The sequence below is a fragment of the Perognathus longimembris genome, chromosome 1 (genome assembly GCF_023159225.1).
Source record: "Perognathus longimembris pacificus isolate PPM17 chromosome 1, ASM2315922v1, whole genome shotgun sequence".
NCBI classification, from domain to species: domain Eukaryota; kingdom Metazoa; phylum Chordata; class Mammalia; order Rodentia; family Heteromyidae; genus Perognathus; species Perognathus longimembris.
The window spans coordinates 161,354,350-161,368,581 of NC_063161.1; the positions used below are offsets into that span (position 1 = coordinate 161,354,350).

The following is a 14,232-nucleotide window of genomic DNA, read 5'->3' on the forward strand; positions in this document are numbered from 1 at the left end:
CAGCCCTCGCACTCCGCCCTGCCTCCCCCGGGGAAAGCTCCATGAAGACCACGCCAGCTCATTCAGGCTCCGCCCTTTATACAGCCACAGCTCCCGACCGGGCTCTACCGGAAGAGCCGGTAGGTCCTGGGCAGCCGCCCGTCTCGGCTGGCCAGCGCGGCCTGGATGTGCTCGTAGGCCGGCAGGTCGGCCAGGTCCCCCAGCGCCGCCACGGCGGGCTTCCCGCGCAGCATCTTGGCGGTGACCCTCTCGATGTCGTCGGCCGTCACGCTGCCTGGGGACGAGAGCGAGGAAGACCCACGTGAGAGGGGCTGAGGGGGTGACTCCCTCCACCCCGGGGCCCCTGCAGCCGAGGGGCTGCGGTGAGCCAGGGCCAGCAGGCGGAAGCAGGTTCGCTCAGCTAACGGGAACGTGATCCATGGCTTTTTTTGGCCAGTCCTGGGGCTTGGACTCAGGGCCTGAGCACTGTCCCTGGCTTCCTTTTGCTGAAGGCTAGCACTCTGCCACTTGAGCCACAGCGCCACTTCTGGACTTTTCTATCTATGTGGTGCTGGGGAATCGAACCCAGGGCCTCATGTATACGAGGTGAGCGCTCTACCGCTAGGCCATATCCCCAGCTCCATCCACGGCTTTCAGTGATGCCCAAGCACACGGGGCGGCCGTCAGTGATGGACGCCTGTAACCCTGACGGACGCCTGTAACCCTCACACTCGGAGACGGAGGATCCAGAATTCCAGCTCCGCCTGCACTCCAGTGACATCCTGTCTAACGACGGACGCTGCTGGGCAGCGGCTCATGCTCTAATCCCAGCTACCGACAGGGTGAGATCTGAGGACCGCGATTCAAAGCCAGCCAGGCAACAAAGTCCCCAAGATTCGTATCTCCAATGAACCACTAAAAATCTGGAAGTAGAGCCGAGGCTCAACTGGTAGAGCACAGCCTTAAGCAAAAAGGCTAAGAGATAGCGCCCAGGCCCTGACCTGAGTTCAAACCCCTGTTCCTGCACAAAAGGGGGGAGGGGAGTGAAAGAGAGGCAGGGAGAGAGGGAAGGAAGGGAGGGAGGGAGGGAGGGAGGGAGGGAGGGAGGGAGGGAGGGAGGGAGGCAGGCAAGCAGGCTCAGAAAGCCACCAGGTTTCCTAAAGCCTGGTGGACAGCTAGGTTTATTCTCGACAGATGACCCTTCAGGAGATTGGACAGCCATCCAGCAGAGTCCCAGCAGGACTACAGGCCCAGGAGGGCGGGCTACAAGGAGACTGGGTCACACTCTTCTTTTTTGCCAGTCCTGGGATTGAACTCAGGGCCTGAGCACTGTCCCTGGCTTCTTTCTGCTCAAGGCTAGCACTCTACCTCTTGAGCCGCAGTGCCACTTCCGGCTTTTTCTATGTATGTGGTGCTGGGGAATCGAACCCACGGCTTCACCAGTATGAGGCAAGCACTCTACCACTGGGCCATGTTCCCAGCCCGGGTCACACTCGAGAGCACCTGAAGCCCCGCCGCCCGCCCTCCCGCCCGCTGCCCAGGGCCCGCCAGGCTGTGGAGCCTGGACCGTCGCCACGGTCTAACCCCGCCACGCTGCCGCAGTGGCTGCCTGAGTGTGGACTCACGGATGAGCGTGCACAGCTCGTGGGGCAGCTTTCTGGAATGGGTGGCCAGCACCTGTCTCCCCACGTCCTCGAAGATCACAGGCCTGGCCTCCAGGTTCATCATGAGCATGGACATGAGCTGTGTCTTGGCCCTCTCCAGCTCCACCTGCGGACACACACCGCCGTCACCCCAGCCCACTCCAGCTGCGGACACCCCCCCCCCCCGCCGTCACCCCAGCCCGCTCCAGCTGCGGACACACACAGCCGTCACCCCAGCCCACTCCAGCTGTGGACACACACCGCCGTCACCCCAGCCCGCTCCAGCTGCGGACACACACAGCCGTCACCCCAGCCCACTCCAGCTGTGGACACACACCGCCGTCACCCCAGCCCAATCCAGCTGTGGACACACACCCGCCACCCCAGCCCGCTCCAGCTGCGGACACACACCGCCGTCACCCCAGCCCAATCCAGCTGTGGACACCCCCCCCCCCCGCCGTCACCCCAGCCCGCTCCAGCTGCGGACACACACCGCCGTCACCCCAGCCCAATCCAGCTGTGGACACACACCGCCGCCACCCCAGCCCGCTCCAGCTGTGGACACACAAACACGGCCCAGCAAAAAAGCCTTGCATAGGAGCAAGGGTTCCAGGCATGCCTGGCATGGGTGGGCGCTGTACTTCAGGGCCTCACCACACCCAAGGGAGGGCACTGTGCCCCAAGTCCCCGCAGCCTGTCGGGTGAAAAGCTCAGCTCTGGCCAGGCCCCAAGCCCGCCACACCGCAGAGCTAGGAGGAGACGAAGTGCAGATCCTGGGTCCTCGCACACGCCTGGCCCAGGGCCCAGCTCACCCAAGCGCCCCAGACCTCCGTGGAAGCCACCAAATGCAGCCTCTGGCCAGCGCGGCTCGGGAATGGGGACGCGAAGGCCCCGAGCCGCCGCGCCGCCCTCCCTAGCGAGCCTCACGCTGCGCTCGTCATTTGGGGTCTTGTGATTTCAGAGACGTAGTTACATACCGTAAGTTTCCCTCACACTGACTCCCATTAGCGTACCAGAGGGGAGGGGTTCACAGGCCACCACGCCTGGCAAAGTATTAAAGTTCCAACAGTTTGTATTTCCTAAGGAAATGGTTCTTTTCTGATTAAAATGCGAAGGTGTGATCATTACAGAAAACAATGTAGAAGAGAAAACCTACGGGTAGCGTGTGCAGCAGAGGGCCTGGAGGCTGAGTGTGCCCGCGACAAGTGTGTGTGTGTGGCTATCTGCGCCCCTCACGGTTCCCCATGTGAGTGCAAATTGGCTTTTTAAAAAACAATCAGTTCTGGGGCTGGGGATATAGCCTAGTGGCAAGAGTGCCTGCCTCGGATACACGAGGCCCTAGGTTCGATTCCCCAGCACCACATATACAGAAAACGGCCAGAAGCGGCGCTGTGGCTCAAGTGGCAGAGTGCTAGCCTTGAGCGGGAAGAAGCCAGGGACAGTGCTCAGGCCCTGAGTCCAAGGCCCAGGACTGGCCAAAAAAAAAAAAAAAAAACAATCAGTTCTGCTGGACAGCCATATGCAGAAAACTCAAAGTAGACCCAAGCCTATCACCATGCACCAAGATCAACTCAAAATGGATCAAGGACCTCAACATCAGACCTGAATCCTTGAAACTACTGAAGGACAGAGTAGGAAAGACACTAGAACTTATAGGCACAGGAAGGAACTTCCTGAATAGAGTCCCAGGGGCACAACAAATAGGGGAAAGACTCGACAAATGGGACTACTACAAATTAAAAAGCTTCTGCACAGCTAAGGACATAGCCACCAAAATAGAAAGATAGCCAACCATATGGGAAAGGATATTTACCAGCACAGCAACAGACAAAGGCCTGATATCGGTCATCTACAGAGAACTCAAAAAACTAAGCCCCTCCAAGCCCAGTAAACCTATTAGGAAATGGGCAAAAGAGCTAAAGAGAGACTTCACAAGAGAAGAAATAAAAAATGGCAAAGAAACACATGAGGAAATGCTCAACATCCCTAGCAGTAAAGGAAATGCAAATAAAAACAACCCTGAGATACCACCTCACCCCAGTTAGAATGGCCTATACTCTGAACTCAGGCAACAACAAATGCTGGAGGGGGTGCGGGGAAAGAGGAACCCTTCTCCATTGTTGGTGGGAGTGCAAATTAGTACAACCACTTTGGAGAACAGTATGGAGGTTTCTCAAAAAGCTCAATGTAGACCTACCCTATGACCCAGCCATACCATTCCTGGGCATCTATCCTAAACAGCAAACCTCAAGATATAAAAAAGACATTTGTACTTCCATGTTTATCGCGGCACAATTCACAATAGCCAAAATATGGAAACAACCCAGGTGCCCCTCCACAGACAAATGGATCCAAAAAATATGGTACCTATACACAATGGAATACTACGTAGCGATTAGGAATGGTGAAATAGTTATTCGCAGGGAAATGGTCAGAACTCGAACAAATAATGTTGAGCGAGACAAGCCTAGAACACAGAAAACAAAGGGGCATGATCTCCCTGATATATGACTGTTAAGAAAGGGAGACGGAGGGCTGGGGATATGGCCTAGTGGCAAGAGTGCCTGCCTCATACACATGAGGCCCTGGGTTTGATTCCCCAGCACCACATATACAGAGAATGGTCAGAAGTGGCGCTGTGGTTCAAGTGGCAGAGTGCTAGCCTTGAGCAAAAAGAAGCCAGAGACAGTGCTCAGGCCCTGAGTCCAAGGCCCAGGACTGGCCAAAAAAAAAAAAAAGAAAGAAAGGGAGACGGAGAGACAGTAGAGACCAAGTCTGTGAAACCAAAAACTGCTTGTCAAATAGTATTCCCCACAGGATTGGGGCAGCGACCCAACAGTATGTAACTAAAACCAAACAACTACTCAACATATAAAGGTCAAAAATCGACCTCTCAGTGGAATACAATAGCTCAAAAGCTAGGTATGTACATTCATATAAGACTACTGTCAACATATTGTCTAATACTGACATTACATTTAAAGCCCTAGGCGAATTTTCTTGGGCCTGGCCACGTGGCTACTGTATATGTTCTTGATACATTGTATATTGTATGTATGTCTGCCTGACCTAGGGAAGGGAAAGAAAAACAGGGTGTAAGATATCACAAGAAATGTACACACTGCCCTACTATGTAACTGTACCCTTTTTGCACAACACCTTGTCAAAAAAATTTGTGTGCAATTAATAAATAAATTAATAATAAAAAAATAAAGAAATAAAAAACAATCAGTTCTGGCCCAGGAAGCAATGGAACTTCCTAGCATCAAAACAAGAGCACACTGGCTGGACACGCGTGGCCCATGCCTGTCATCCTAGCTACTCAGAGGTCTGAGATCTGAGGATCGCAGTTCAAAGCCAGCCCAGGCAGGAAAGCTGTGGGACTTTTATCTCCAATGAACTACCAGAAAACCAGAAGTGGCGCTGTGATTCAAAGTGGCAGAGCGCTAGCCTTGAACAAAAGAGCTCAGGGACAGCGCCCAGGCTCAGAGTTCAAGCTTCAAGACCAGAAAAAGAAAAAGGAAAAAAAACCCAACAAGATAGATTGTATACATACTGCTTTGTCGAATACTCCTTTATACAACTACTGAAAGATAATAAACAGTAAGGTTTTTTTTTGTTGTTGTTGTTTTAGCCAGTCCTGGGGCTTGAACTCAGGGCCTGAGCATTGTCCCTGGCTTCCTTTTTGCTCAAGGCTAGCACTCTGCCACTTGAGCCACAGCGCTACGTCTGGCCGTTTTCTATATATGTGGTGCTGGGGAATCGAACCCAGGGCTTCATGTATAGGAGGCAGGCACTTACCACTAGGCCATATCCCCAGCCCCACAGTAAGCTTTTCTAAAAAGATAAAACCTAAACATTTCACTCACGACAGCGAGGACGTGGTGCCCTCAGGCTAGGACTGGGAGACCACAGTGCCCCCCCTGCCCCCCCGCCCCTGCACCTGGGCCGCCCCTTTGCCCCGAGCTACAATACCCGGCCCCACAGGACAGGGCACAGGGGTCCAGGCCTTGCTTACCGCATCAACAGCTCCACCCATCAAAATAAACTCCTTTGTGATGATTTCTACCATCTCTCGAACCTACGGAGAGCAGAGCGGGAGGGAAGGTGAGGGAGCGCATGGGGCCTGCGGCCCGCGGGGAGGGCCGGGGAGGAGGTCCCGCGGCGCGGCGCTCACCTGCCTCGGGTCGGCGCTGGCGTGGATGCACAGGAGGCCCGTGTCCTCGTAGCTGTGGTGGTAGGAGGTCGCGTTGTACATCCAGTGGTGCCTGTGACGGGCATGGAGAGGCCGGGGGGAGGCGATGGGCGCACGGGGCCTGAGCCACGGAGAGCGTGGCTCACGGGCACTGCCCTCCCCTGCCCCACCAGTCCTGGGGCTTGAACGCAGGGCCTGGGCGCTGTCCCTCAGCTCTCCAGCTCAAGGCTAGCGCTCGACCACTTGAGCCACAGCGCCACTTGTGGTGTTCTGGTGGTTCACTGGAGATAGGAGTCGCATGGACTTTCCTGCCCGGGCTGGCTTCGAACCGTGACCCTCAGATCTCAGCCCCGAGCAGCTGGGATGACAGGCGTGAGCCGCCAGCGCCCAGCTCTCCCGGGCACTGTGAAGCGGGCAGAGCCCAGACGGCACCCACCTGTTGAGCACGTTGAGGTAGAGGCGGGAGAACATGCCCTTGCCGGGCCCACCGGCCGAGAAGGAGCCCCCTCCTCCCATGAGCATGTTCAACACGGCGAAGGGGATGAAGTCGTCCTCCTGCCGGGGAGGTCGGGGGGCGGGGTCACCTGGGAGCGGCCCCGCCCCCGCCCTGGGCCAGCCCAGCCCCCGCCACTCACCAGGAAGGAGCAGCTCTCCAAGCCCAGCATGACGTGTGTGAGCTCGGGGATCGGAGTGGGGGCCCAGGCTGACGTTGGACATGTCCCGCTCCACCTGCGGGGGCACGGGGCTGTCAGGACCCGGGTGCAAGGGCGGCAGTCACGCCGGAGCAGGTACTCGGGCCAAAGCCAGTTGTTTTGAAAAGTAAAGAGGAGGGCTGGGAACGTGGCTTAGTGGTAGTGCTCGTCTCGTATGCATGAAGCCCTGGGTTCGATTCCCCAGCACTACATACACAGAGCAAGCCAGAAGGGGCGCTGTGGCTCAAGTGGCAGAGTGCTAGCCTTGAGCAAAAAGAAGCCAGGGACAGTGCTCAGGCCCTGAGTCCAAGCCCCAGGACTGACCAAAGGGAAAAAAAGTACAATGCAAACAAAGTTTACTGAGAGAAAGAAACATGTCAGAGGGGGAAATACAAACAGCGCCAGCTCTCCCGGCGCCCGCCACCCATCCTGTCACAGACCACGTCGCACAGCGCCTACTCAGGGCTGTGCTGCCCACTGGGAGAGAGTGCATGTGCCTACACACGCACACGCACACACACGCACACACACGACAGAGCACAAACCCGGTATACACACAGCCAGGCCCCCGTTACCTTGACGATGCCCCCAGTATACTGTGCCACGGATCTGTCAACGTCCACAGCCTCCGCCGTCCCCCAGGCGGGCTGGGCCTCCAGGAGGTACTTTCTGGCACATTCTACCAGATGCTCGTGATCGACCCCTACTCCGGCCAGCACCATGCGGTCGGGGGTGTAGTAGTTCCTCAGGTAGGAGTGAAGCACGTCTCGACCAATCTTCGCTATGTTTTCTGTGGGGCAGAAACGGTGCAGGCCCACCGTGTTCCCCCGATACGCGGCCTGCAGGAGGGGAAGGCGCCCGCGTGAGGGCGGGGAGGCGCGTCTCCCAGCGGCGCAGGCGCCGTCGCCAGCTCCAGCTCTGGAGAGGAAGGGGCTCGCGCCAGGCAGAGTTTGCTTGCTACGAATTTGCATTAAGATGGAGGCACAGATGAGGAGGGCTTCAGTCCAAGGCTAGCCAGAGCCACAGGTTCACAACACAGGACACTGGGCATGTCCGGACCCCATCAGGAAGCACCAATAGGGGACCATGGTCCAGCCAGCCCAGGCAAAAAGTGAGAAACGATTTCTTTTTTTGATCTGAGACCGGGATTTGAACTCAGGATCTAAGGTTTTACTCACTGGCTAGCACCCTGCCAACTGAGCCATGCTTCCAACCCCTGTGAAAGCCTATCTCAAAAGCAGCCAGTGCAAAATGGGCTAGAGGCCTGGCTCAAGGAGTAGAATGTCTGTCTGCCTAGCATGCTGGGAATTCTTCAGTTCAAATCTTACTACTGACATAATAAGTAAACCAGCACAATCTATCTCTCAAGACTAAAAATTCACAATAGATGCAAACTACCAGGGTCCTGTAGCTAGAACAGCGAAGACCTCATCACCCAGTTTAAGGAATGGAAGCCCTATAAAAAAATATAAAATAAAAGAATAAAAGAAACGGAAGCCCTAACGTCCACACACGGCAGGTTCAGAAGTTATGGCTGTTCTACAAATACCCACTCCTCGAGGTGAGACGGGGGACCTCCCTCCCCACCCCACAGAGTGGGCACTGTGGAGGGGCCTGCCTCGCGCGGCGGGGACCTCCCTCCCCACCCCACAGAGCGGGCACTGTGGAGGGGCCTGCCTCGCGTGGCGGGGACCTCCCTCCCCACCCCACAGAGCGGGCGCTGTGGCGGGGGCCTGCCTCGCGCGGCGGGGACCTCCCTCCCCACCCCACAGAGCGGGCGCTGTGGCGGGGGCCTGCCTCGCGTGGCGGGGACCTCCCTCCCCACCCCACAGAGCGGGCGCTGTGGCGGGGGCCTGCCTCGCAGTGGCGGGGACCTCCCTCCCCACCCCACAGAGCGGGCGCTGTGGCGGGGGCCTGCCTCGCGTGGCGGGGACCTCCCTCCCTCCCCACCCCACAGAGCGGGCGCTGTGGAGGGGCCTGCCTCGCGCGGCGGGGACCTCCCTCCCCACCCACAGAGCGGGCGCTGTGGCGGGGGCCTGCCTCGCGTGGCGGGGACCTCCCTCCCCACCCCACAGAGCGGGCGCCGTGGCGGGGCCTGCCGCGCAGTGGGGAACCTCTCGCCCCAGGGGGTAGGCGCTGTGGTGGGGCCTGCCGCGCGCGGCGGGGACCTCCCTCCTGGCCTCACAGAGCGGGCACTGTGGTGGGGCCTGCCGCGCAGTGGGGAACCTCTCGCCCCAGGGGTAGGCGCTGTGGCGGGAACGCCGTCTCACTTCGTGGATCATCTCGGTGAGAAGCGGCTCGGGATCGGGTCGCATGTTCAAGTCCTCCAACTCAAACTGGACAGCCATCCGTGTCATCTCAATCTCCTCATCTGCAAGAACCCAGAGACGGAGGCTTGGGGTACGCCGGCCACAACGCCGCCGGGTGCTGAGCTGGGCGTGGGTGGGTGGGATCTGGGGTCACCTCCCGTCTGGGGTCGGGCCCCTGTGTTAGTGGGAGGCCCCGGGGGCTTGGCGTCTTGCCTCCCTCTAACCACGACCCACGGTGGCTGCCTCACAGGGCGCCAGGGTAGACGTGATGGTGCTCAGGAAAACGGGGGTAGACGGAGTCAGGATGCCCAGGCACCCCGGGACCTGAAGGCAGAACTACAGCCTTGTGCGTGAGGCCAGGCTGCTGGGAAACAGAACGCACGTCAGGCAGCAGGGGCAGCCGGCGTCCCCTTCCCCACAGCTCAAAGCCCCGTCGCGTTCAAGGCAGGGAGGGAAAGGCAGTCACACGGCGGAAACCTCTGGCAGGAGGCGGTCAGGTGTTTAAAGGCAGACTCTGGAATGTTTCTCAAACTACATGGCACTGAAACTCTCAAGGGCAGAGGGAGGTGTCCGAGTGCCGAGCGCCCTACGATGCTAGTCCTCTGAGCAGCAGCGCTTCCTTCAGTGACACTGCACTGCCCTGGCCACGAACGGGAACGGACAGCTCCGGTGACAAGTGCTCTCCCTCCCAACCGCATCCCCTCGTGGACCCGCTCCGGCTGGCCCAGGCGGCCTCGGGGTCAGAGCCGCACCTGTCAGGCGGGGGTGCAGAACCACGTCAGCCAGCAAGCCAACCACTGTGTCCAAGCCTTTGCTGTCAGCAGATACCGCGTACATGGTGGTGTCTCTGCAAGAAAAACATCAGCCCTGCCAGGTGCTAGGCTCGCGGGGGGCGGGGCAGCCCGTGCCTGAGCCTCCAGAACCCGCAGCCTTCTCCCCATCTTCCTGTGTCCGCCCCCCAGCGCGAGGAGCCGCGGCCGCCCACAGATGAGGCCGCTGTGTACAATACACTGTGGCGTCACACGGAGCCACCTCTGAGGTGTTCACAAACACCACGTTCTTTCAAAAGGAGAGGCACGTCACCGTGCTTCCTAGACCCTGGCAACACACACCGCCTCCCAGGCTTCGGGCCACACGGAAACACGCACACGCACGGCCTCCCAGGCTTTGGGCCACAGGGAAACACGCACACGCACGGCCTCCCAGGCTTTGGGCCACAGGGAGACACGCACACGCACGGCCTCCCAGGCTTTGGGCCACACGGAAACACGCACACGCACGGCCTCCCAGGCTTCGGGCCACACGGAAACACGCACACGCACGGCCTCCCAGGCTTTGGGCCACAGGGAGACACGCACACGCACGGCCTCCCAGGCTTTGGGCCACAGGGAGACACGCACACGCACGGCCTCCCAGGCTTTGGGCCACAGGGAGACACGCACACGCACGGCCTCCCAGGCTTCGGGCCACACGGAAACACGCACACGCACGGCCTCCAGGCTTTGGGCCACAGGGAGACACGCACACGCACGGCCTCCCAGGCTTTGGGCCACAGGGAGACACGCACACGCACGGCCTCCCAGGCTTTGGGCCACAGGGAGACACGCACACGCACGGCCTCCCAGGCTTTGGGCCCTAGGGAGACATGCACCACTCCCACAACTTCGGCCTTGCTCTCAGGGAGCTCGCAGGAACGAGGCCGGAGGAGGGGAAGGGAGCAGGCAAATCACAGAAGGGCGCGAGCGGGCCCAGGTAGGACACACGCGGGCGGCCCTGGGAGGAACGCTGCACTGCGCGGCAGATCCACGGGGGCAAGGCAGAGGCCCCAGTGGAGCCGTGGCCTGCGGGACCGGGCAGTTTCCTGGGCCACTTGAGGACCTTCTTCACTGCTCAAGTCCTTTTGCAGTGCTGGAATTTGAATCTAGGGGCAGACATGTGCTGGGCAAGCACTCTCCCCGAGCTACAGCCGTATCCCACCCTATTCCTTGGCTTTGGTTCTTAGCACTGACCGTCTGTGTTGTATTTTCGCATTCAGATCTAAGTAAATGGCCCTTTTTGCTGCTTTCGGTTTTTGGAGGAGGTGATCCAAGCCGGCCTGGCACTTGTGCTCCTCCTGCCCCACGTACTGGGGTGACAAGTGATCGTCACCACACAGGGCTGCACGACTGACACGCTGAAGAGGCTGGGACCTGTGCCTGCCATCTCCCAGGGCCTAGAACTTCTGGAATGTACTGTCTGCCTCTTCAGGCACAGACCACACCAACAACCCTCACCATGCCTGTCCTTCAGCGACCCAGAGCATCCTTCCCTACCCCAGGCAGCTGCTACTTCCAGCCCAACCCGGGCACGGGCCACACCTGGATCTACAATACCCCACTCGGTCTGTGAGATCCCTCCACGGAGAGCCCCACTCCTGGATCTACAATACCCCACTCGGTCGGTCAGATCCCTCCACGGAGAGTCCCAATGCCACAGTTTCTACGAATCTCTTCTCTCCTCAGTCTGAACTTGTCATTCCCTCCACCCAGCCCTCATGGCCATGGCTCGTGTCCACACCCTACATAGAGCCTTCTGCCCTTCAAGTATCTCAGATCATGCGTGTCCTCGGCTTCCAGCTGACAGTCTTGCTGAACGGGTAGAATTGCATTCGTCTGGGGGCTGTGTTTCTCTGTCCCCAGTTTTCCACTCAACGCTCTACTCAGGCCATCGTCAATCTCTGCAGCCGCACCAATAGCAGGGGCTCAAAGGGATTCTGACCAAGACAAAGAGAACTCCACATCGACACAAAATGGTGTGTACACGAAGCTGGCATACCTTGAAGTCTGACAGTCACAGATGCCGCCATGCTTCTCCAGGGCAAGCAGAATTTCATCTTTGCTGTCATACCGAGCGGTAGACTATAAAAAAGAAAGAGAAATAAGCAGTTTGGAGTAACCAAAATACTTAAGAAATTACTTTTGTGTTCAAAACCGAAAAAACAAATTATCTTTTAGAATTTTTGTTAGCAAATGAACCATTTATTAAAGCAGCCATCCTAGTGTGCAACAAGCTGAGTGTTCACTAAGAAGAACGGTTAAATCTCAGAAAAATAAGCCAAAAATAACATCCTAAAAAAGTCTTTCTGGGGGGGCTGGGAACATGGCCTAATGGCAAGAGTGCTCGCCTCACCACCAGCACCACATAGACAGAAAACGGCCAGAAGTGGCGCTGTGACTCAAGTGGCAGAGTGCTAGCCTTGAGCAAAAAGAAGCCAGGGACAGTGCTCAGGCCCTGAGTCCAAGCCCCAGGACTGGCAAAAAAAAGTCTTTCTGGGTCCGGATGGCTCAGGCCTATAATCCTACTCGGGAGGCTGATATCTGAGGATGGTGGTTCAAAATGAGCTCTAGCAGGAAGTCCAGGAGACGCTTACCTACAAAAAAATCCAGAAGCGGAGCTGTGACTCAAGTGGTAGAGAGCGGGCCTTGAGCACAAAAGCTCCAAAACAGCTCCCAGGCCAAGTTCAAATCCCATGACCAGCCCCCCACCCCCCCGCCAAGAAAAAACCCCAAAACAAACCCTCAACAACAATAAACAGTCCTACCCAAGAGCACTTGTGTGACTACAGAAATTACAACTTAGACACTGACCGAAAATGCCAATTTTTCCAGAAAATGAGCAATTCCACTAGGATATTTTGCTTCATATCTTGATCCTGAGTTAATAAGAACTGGCAAGGAAAAAAAATAACAGGTCAACTTAGGTAATCAAAACAGACTCAGTCTAGAAAAATCTCTCAAAACCATAACTGCTATGGCCCACATAATACGATAGGGCGTGGTCATTATCCTGGTTGTGCCCTGCTTTCTCAGGCTTGCACAAAGCAACCAAGGAATGGTGTGCATGGCGAAAACCTTCAGAATTACAAGAGGTAAGAAGGGGGGTGGGGGAGGGCCCTTTTGCTAGATGAATCACCTAAATTTACCACTGCTTCGTGTTCGGGCTGTTTTCTGATTGTGCAACGAGCTTTCACTCGGTTGTAATTCGTAACTGACATGCTAGTTACAAGCCACATATTAAAGCACGAAAGACCACCCCATGCGCTGGCAGTACTTACTTCCTACTGTACAAAATTGCCCAAACTTATTCTGAGATGCCACCCGAAGTCCATTATCCAGCGTGGTCACTCTAGTCTCAAACTTTTCCTGTCCGTCAACTGTAGCAAACACGGTCTTGGGCACACCAGGTAAGGGAGAAGAAAGGGGGATGCTGGGATAGGCGGCTCCACTACTAAACTGCCTGTGAGCAGGGAGTGCAAACCTGTGGAATAGAAACATCCGGACCTGCGATGACTACTTTAGGTGCATGTAATCACTTCTCCCTCCCTGCTCTCAAAGTCAGCTTCTCAAGCTGGGCACTGGTGGCTCACACCTGTAACCCTAGTCACTCAGAGGGCTGGGATCCAAGGATCACAGTCCGAAGTCATTCAAGACGGAAAAGTGAGACTCTACTTTGCTCCAATTAACCATCAAAAATCTGCAAGTGGACGTGTGGCTCAAGTGGTAGAGGGGCAGCTTTGACTGGGAAGGCTAAGGGACAGACAGTGCCAGGCCCTGAGTTCAAACCCCAGGATAAGGAAGTGTGCAGGCCCTGAGTTCAAGCCCCGGTACTAGCAACATCTCCCTCTCTGAAGGATTTACTTCCGCGGGGCTCGAGCACTCCAGGCGCTGGCTCATCCACATGACCAGGACAAGCTCGGGGCTTGGGCACCCTCCCCGAGAGCTTCTTAGATGGAGGCTGGCCCTCACTCTACCCCTCGAGCCACATTTGGTAGGTAGCGGGGAATGAAAGGCCCGCTTCGACCCGTAATCTTCAGGTCCAGAAGGGCTGGTTCGCTGGAACGGAACGTAGCTTGTACACCCCAAGGCAACGGCGGCCCCGTCCTTCCCATCTCGGCTGCAGTCCACGGGGAAGCCTCTGCCCTCCCTTCCAACTGTCGGCGCCGCGAGGAACGCGCCCGGCTCAGCACCCCAACCCCGGCGCCCGGCTCCCCGCCGGCCTCCCGCCCGGGCGGAGCTTCCCGCATCCGCGTCCGACCGCCGGGTGCGTCCCGTTGGGGTGCACGCACCCCGTCGCGCCCGGGCCCCGTTCCGAGCCCGGCGCCCGCCGCCCCCCTCCCTTCGCCGCAGCGCGAGCCGTGCCGGGAACGGCCGGGGGGGTGGGGTGGGGGGAGCGGGCCGCCCCAGCCGGCGGAGGGCGGCGGGAGGCCCGGGCCCCCGGAACGCGGCGCCGCGGCTCACCTGGGCCGCCCGCGCCGGGCCCCGGAGCCGCGCAGCAGGCGCGCCGCGGCCGACAGCACGGTCGCCATCGCAGCGCCGCTCTTCTGCCGTCACTTCCGGCTCCGCCCCGGGCCCCGCCCCCCGGCCGCGGCGTTGCGC

General features: G+C 58.1%; 1 protein-coding gene across 1 annotated transcript; it reads right to left on the reverse strand.

Annotated features, from left to right (window-relative positions):
* Positions 1-100: 100 nt before the first annotated feature.
* Pmpca (peptidase, mitochondrial processing subunit alpha) lies at positions 101-14,192 on the reverse strand. The gene is given in 14 exon segments (XM_048345929.1): positions 101-274; positions 1,605-1,749; positions 5,641-5,703; positions 5,800-5,890; positions 6,254-6,372; positions 6,453-6,512; positions 6,514-6,546; positions 7,085-7,348; positions 8,780-8,880; positions 9,571-9,665; positions 11,633-11,715; positions 12,445-12,524; positions 12,912-13,114; positions 14,095-14,192. Coding segments are annotated over 14 exon segments (1,575 nt in total). The 5' UTR covers positions 14,163-14,192; the 3' UTR covers positions 101-104.
* Between the last annotated feature and the right edge of the window lie 40 nt (positions 14,193-14,232).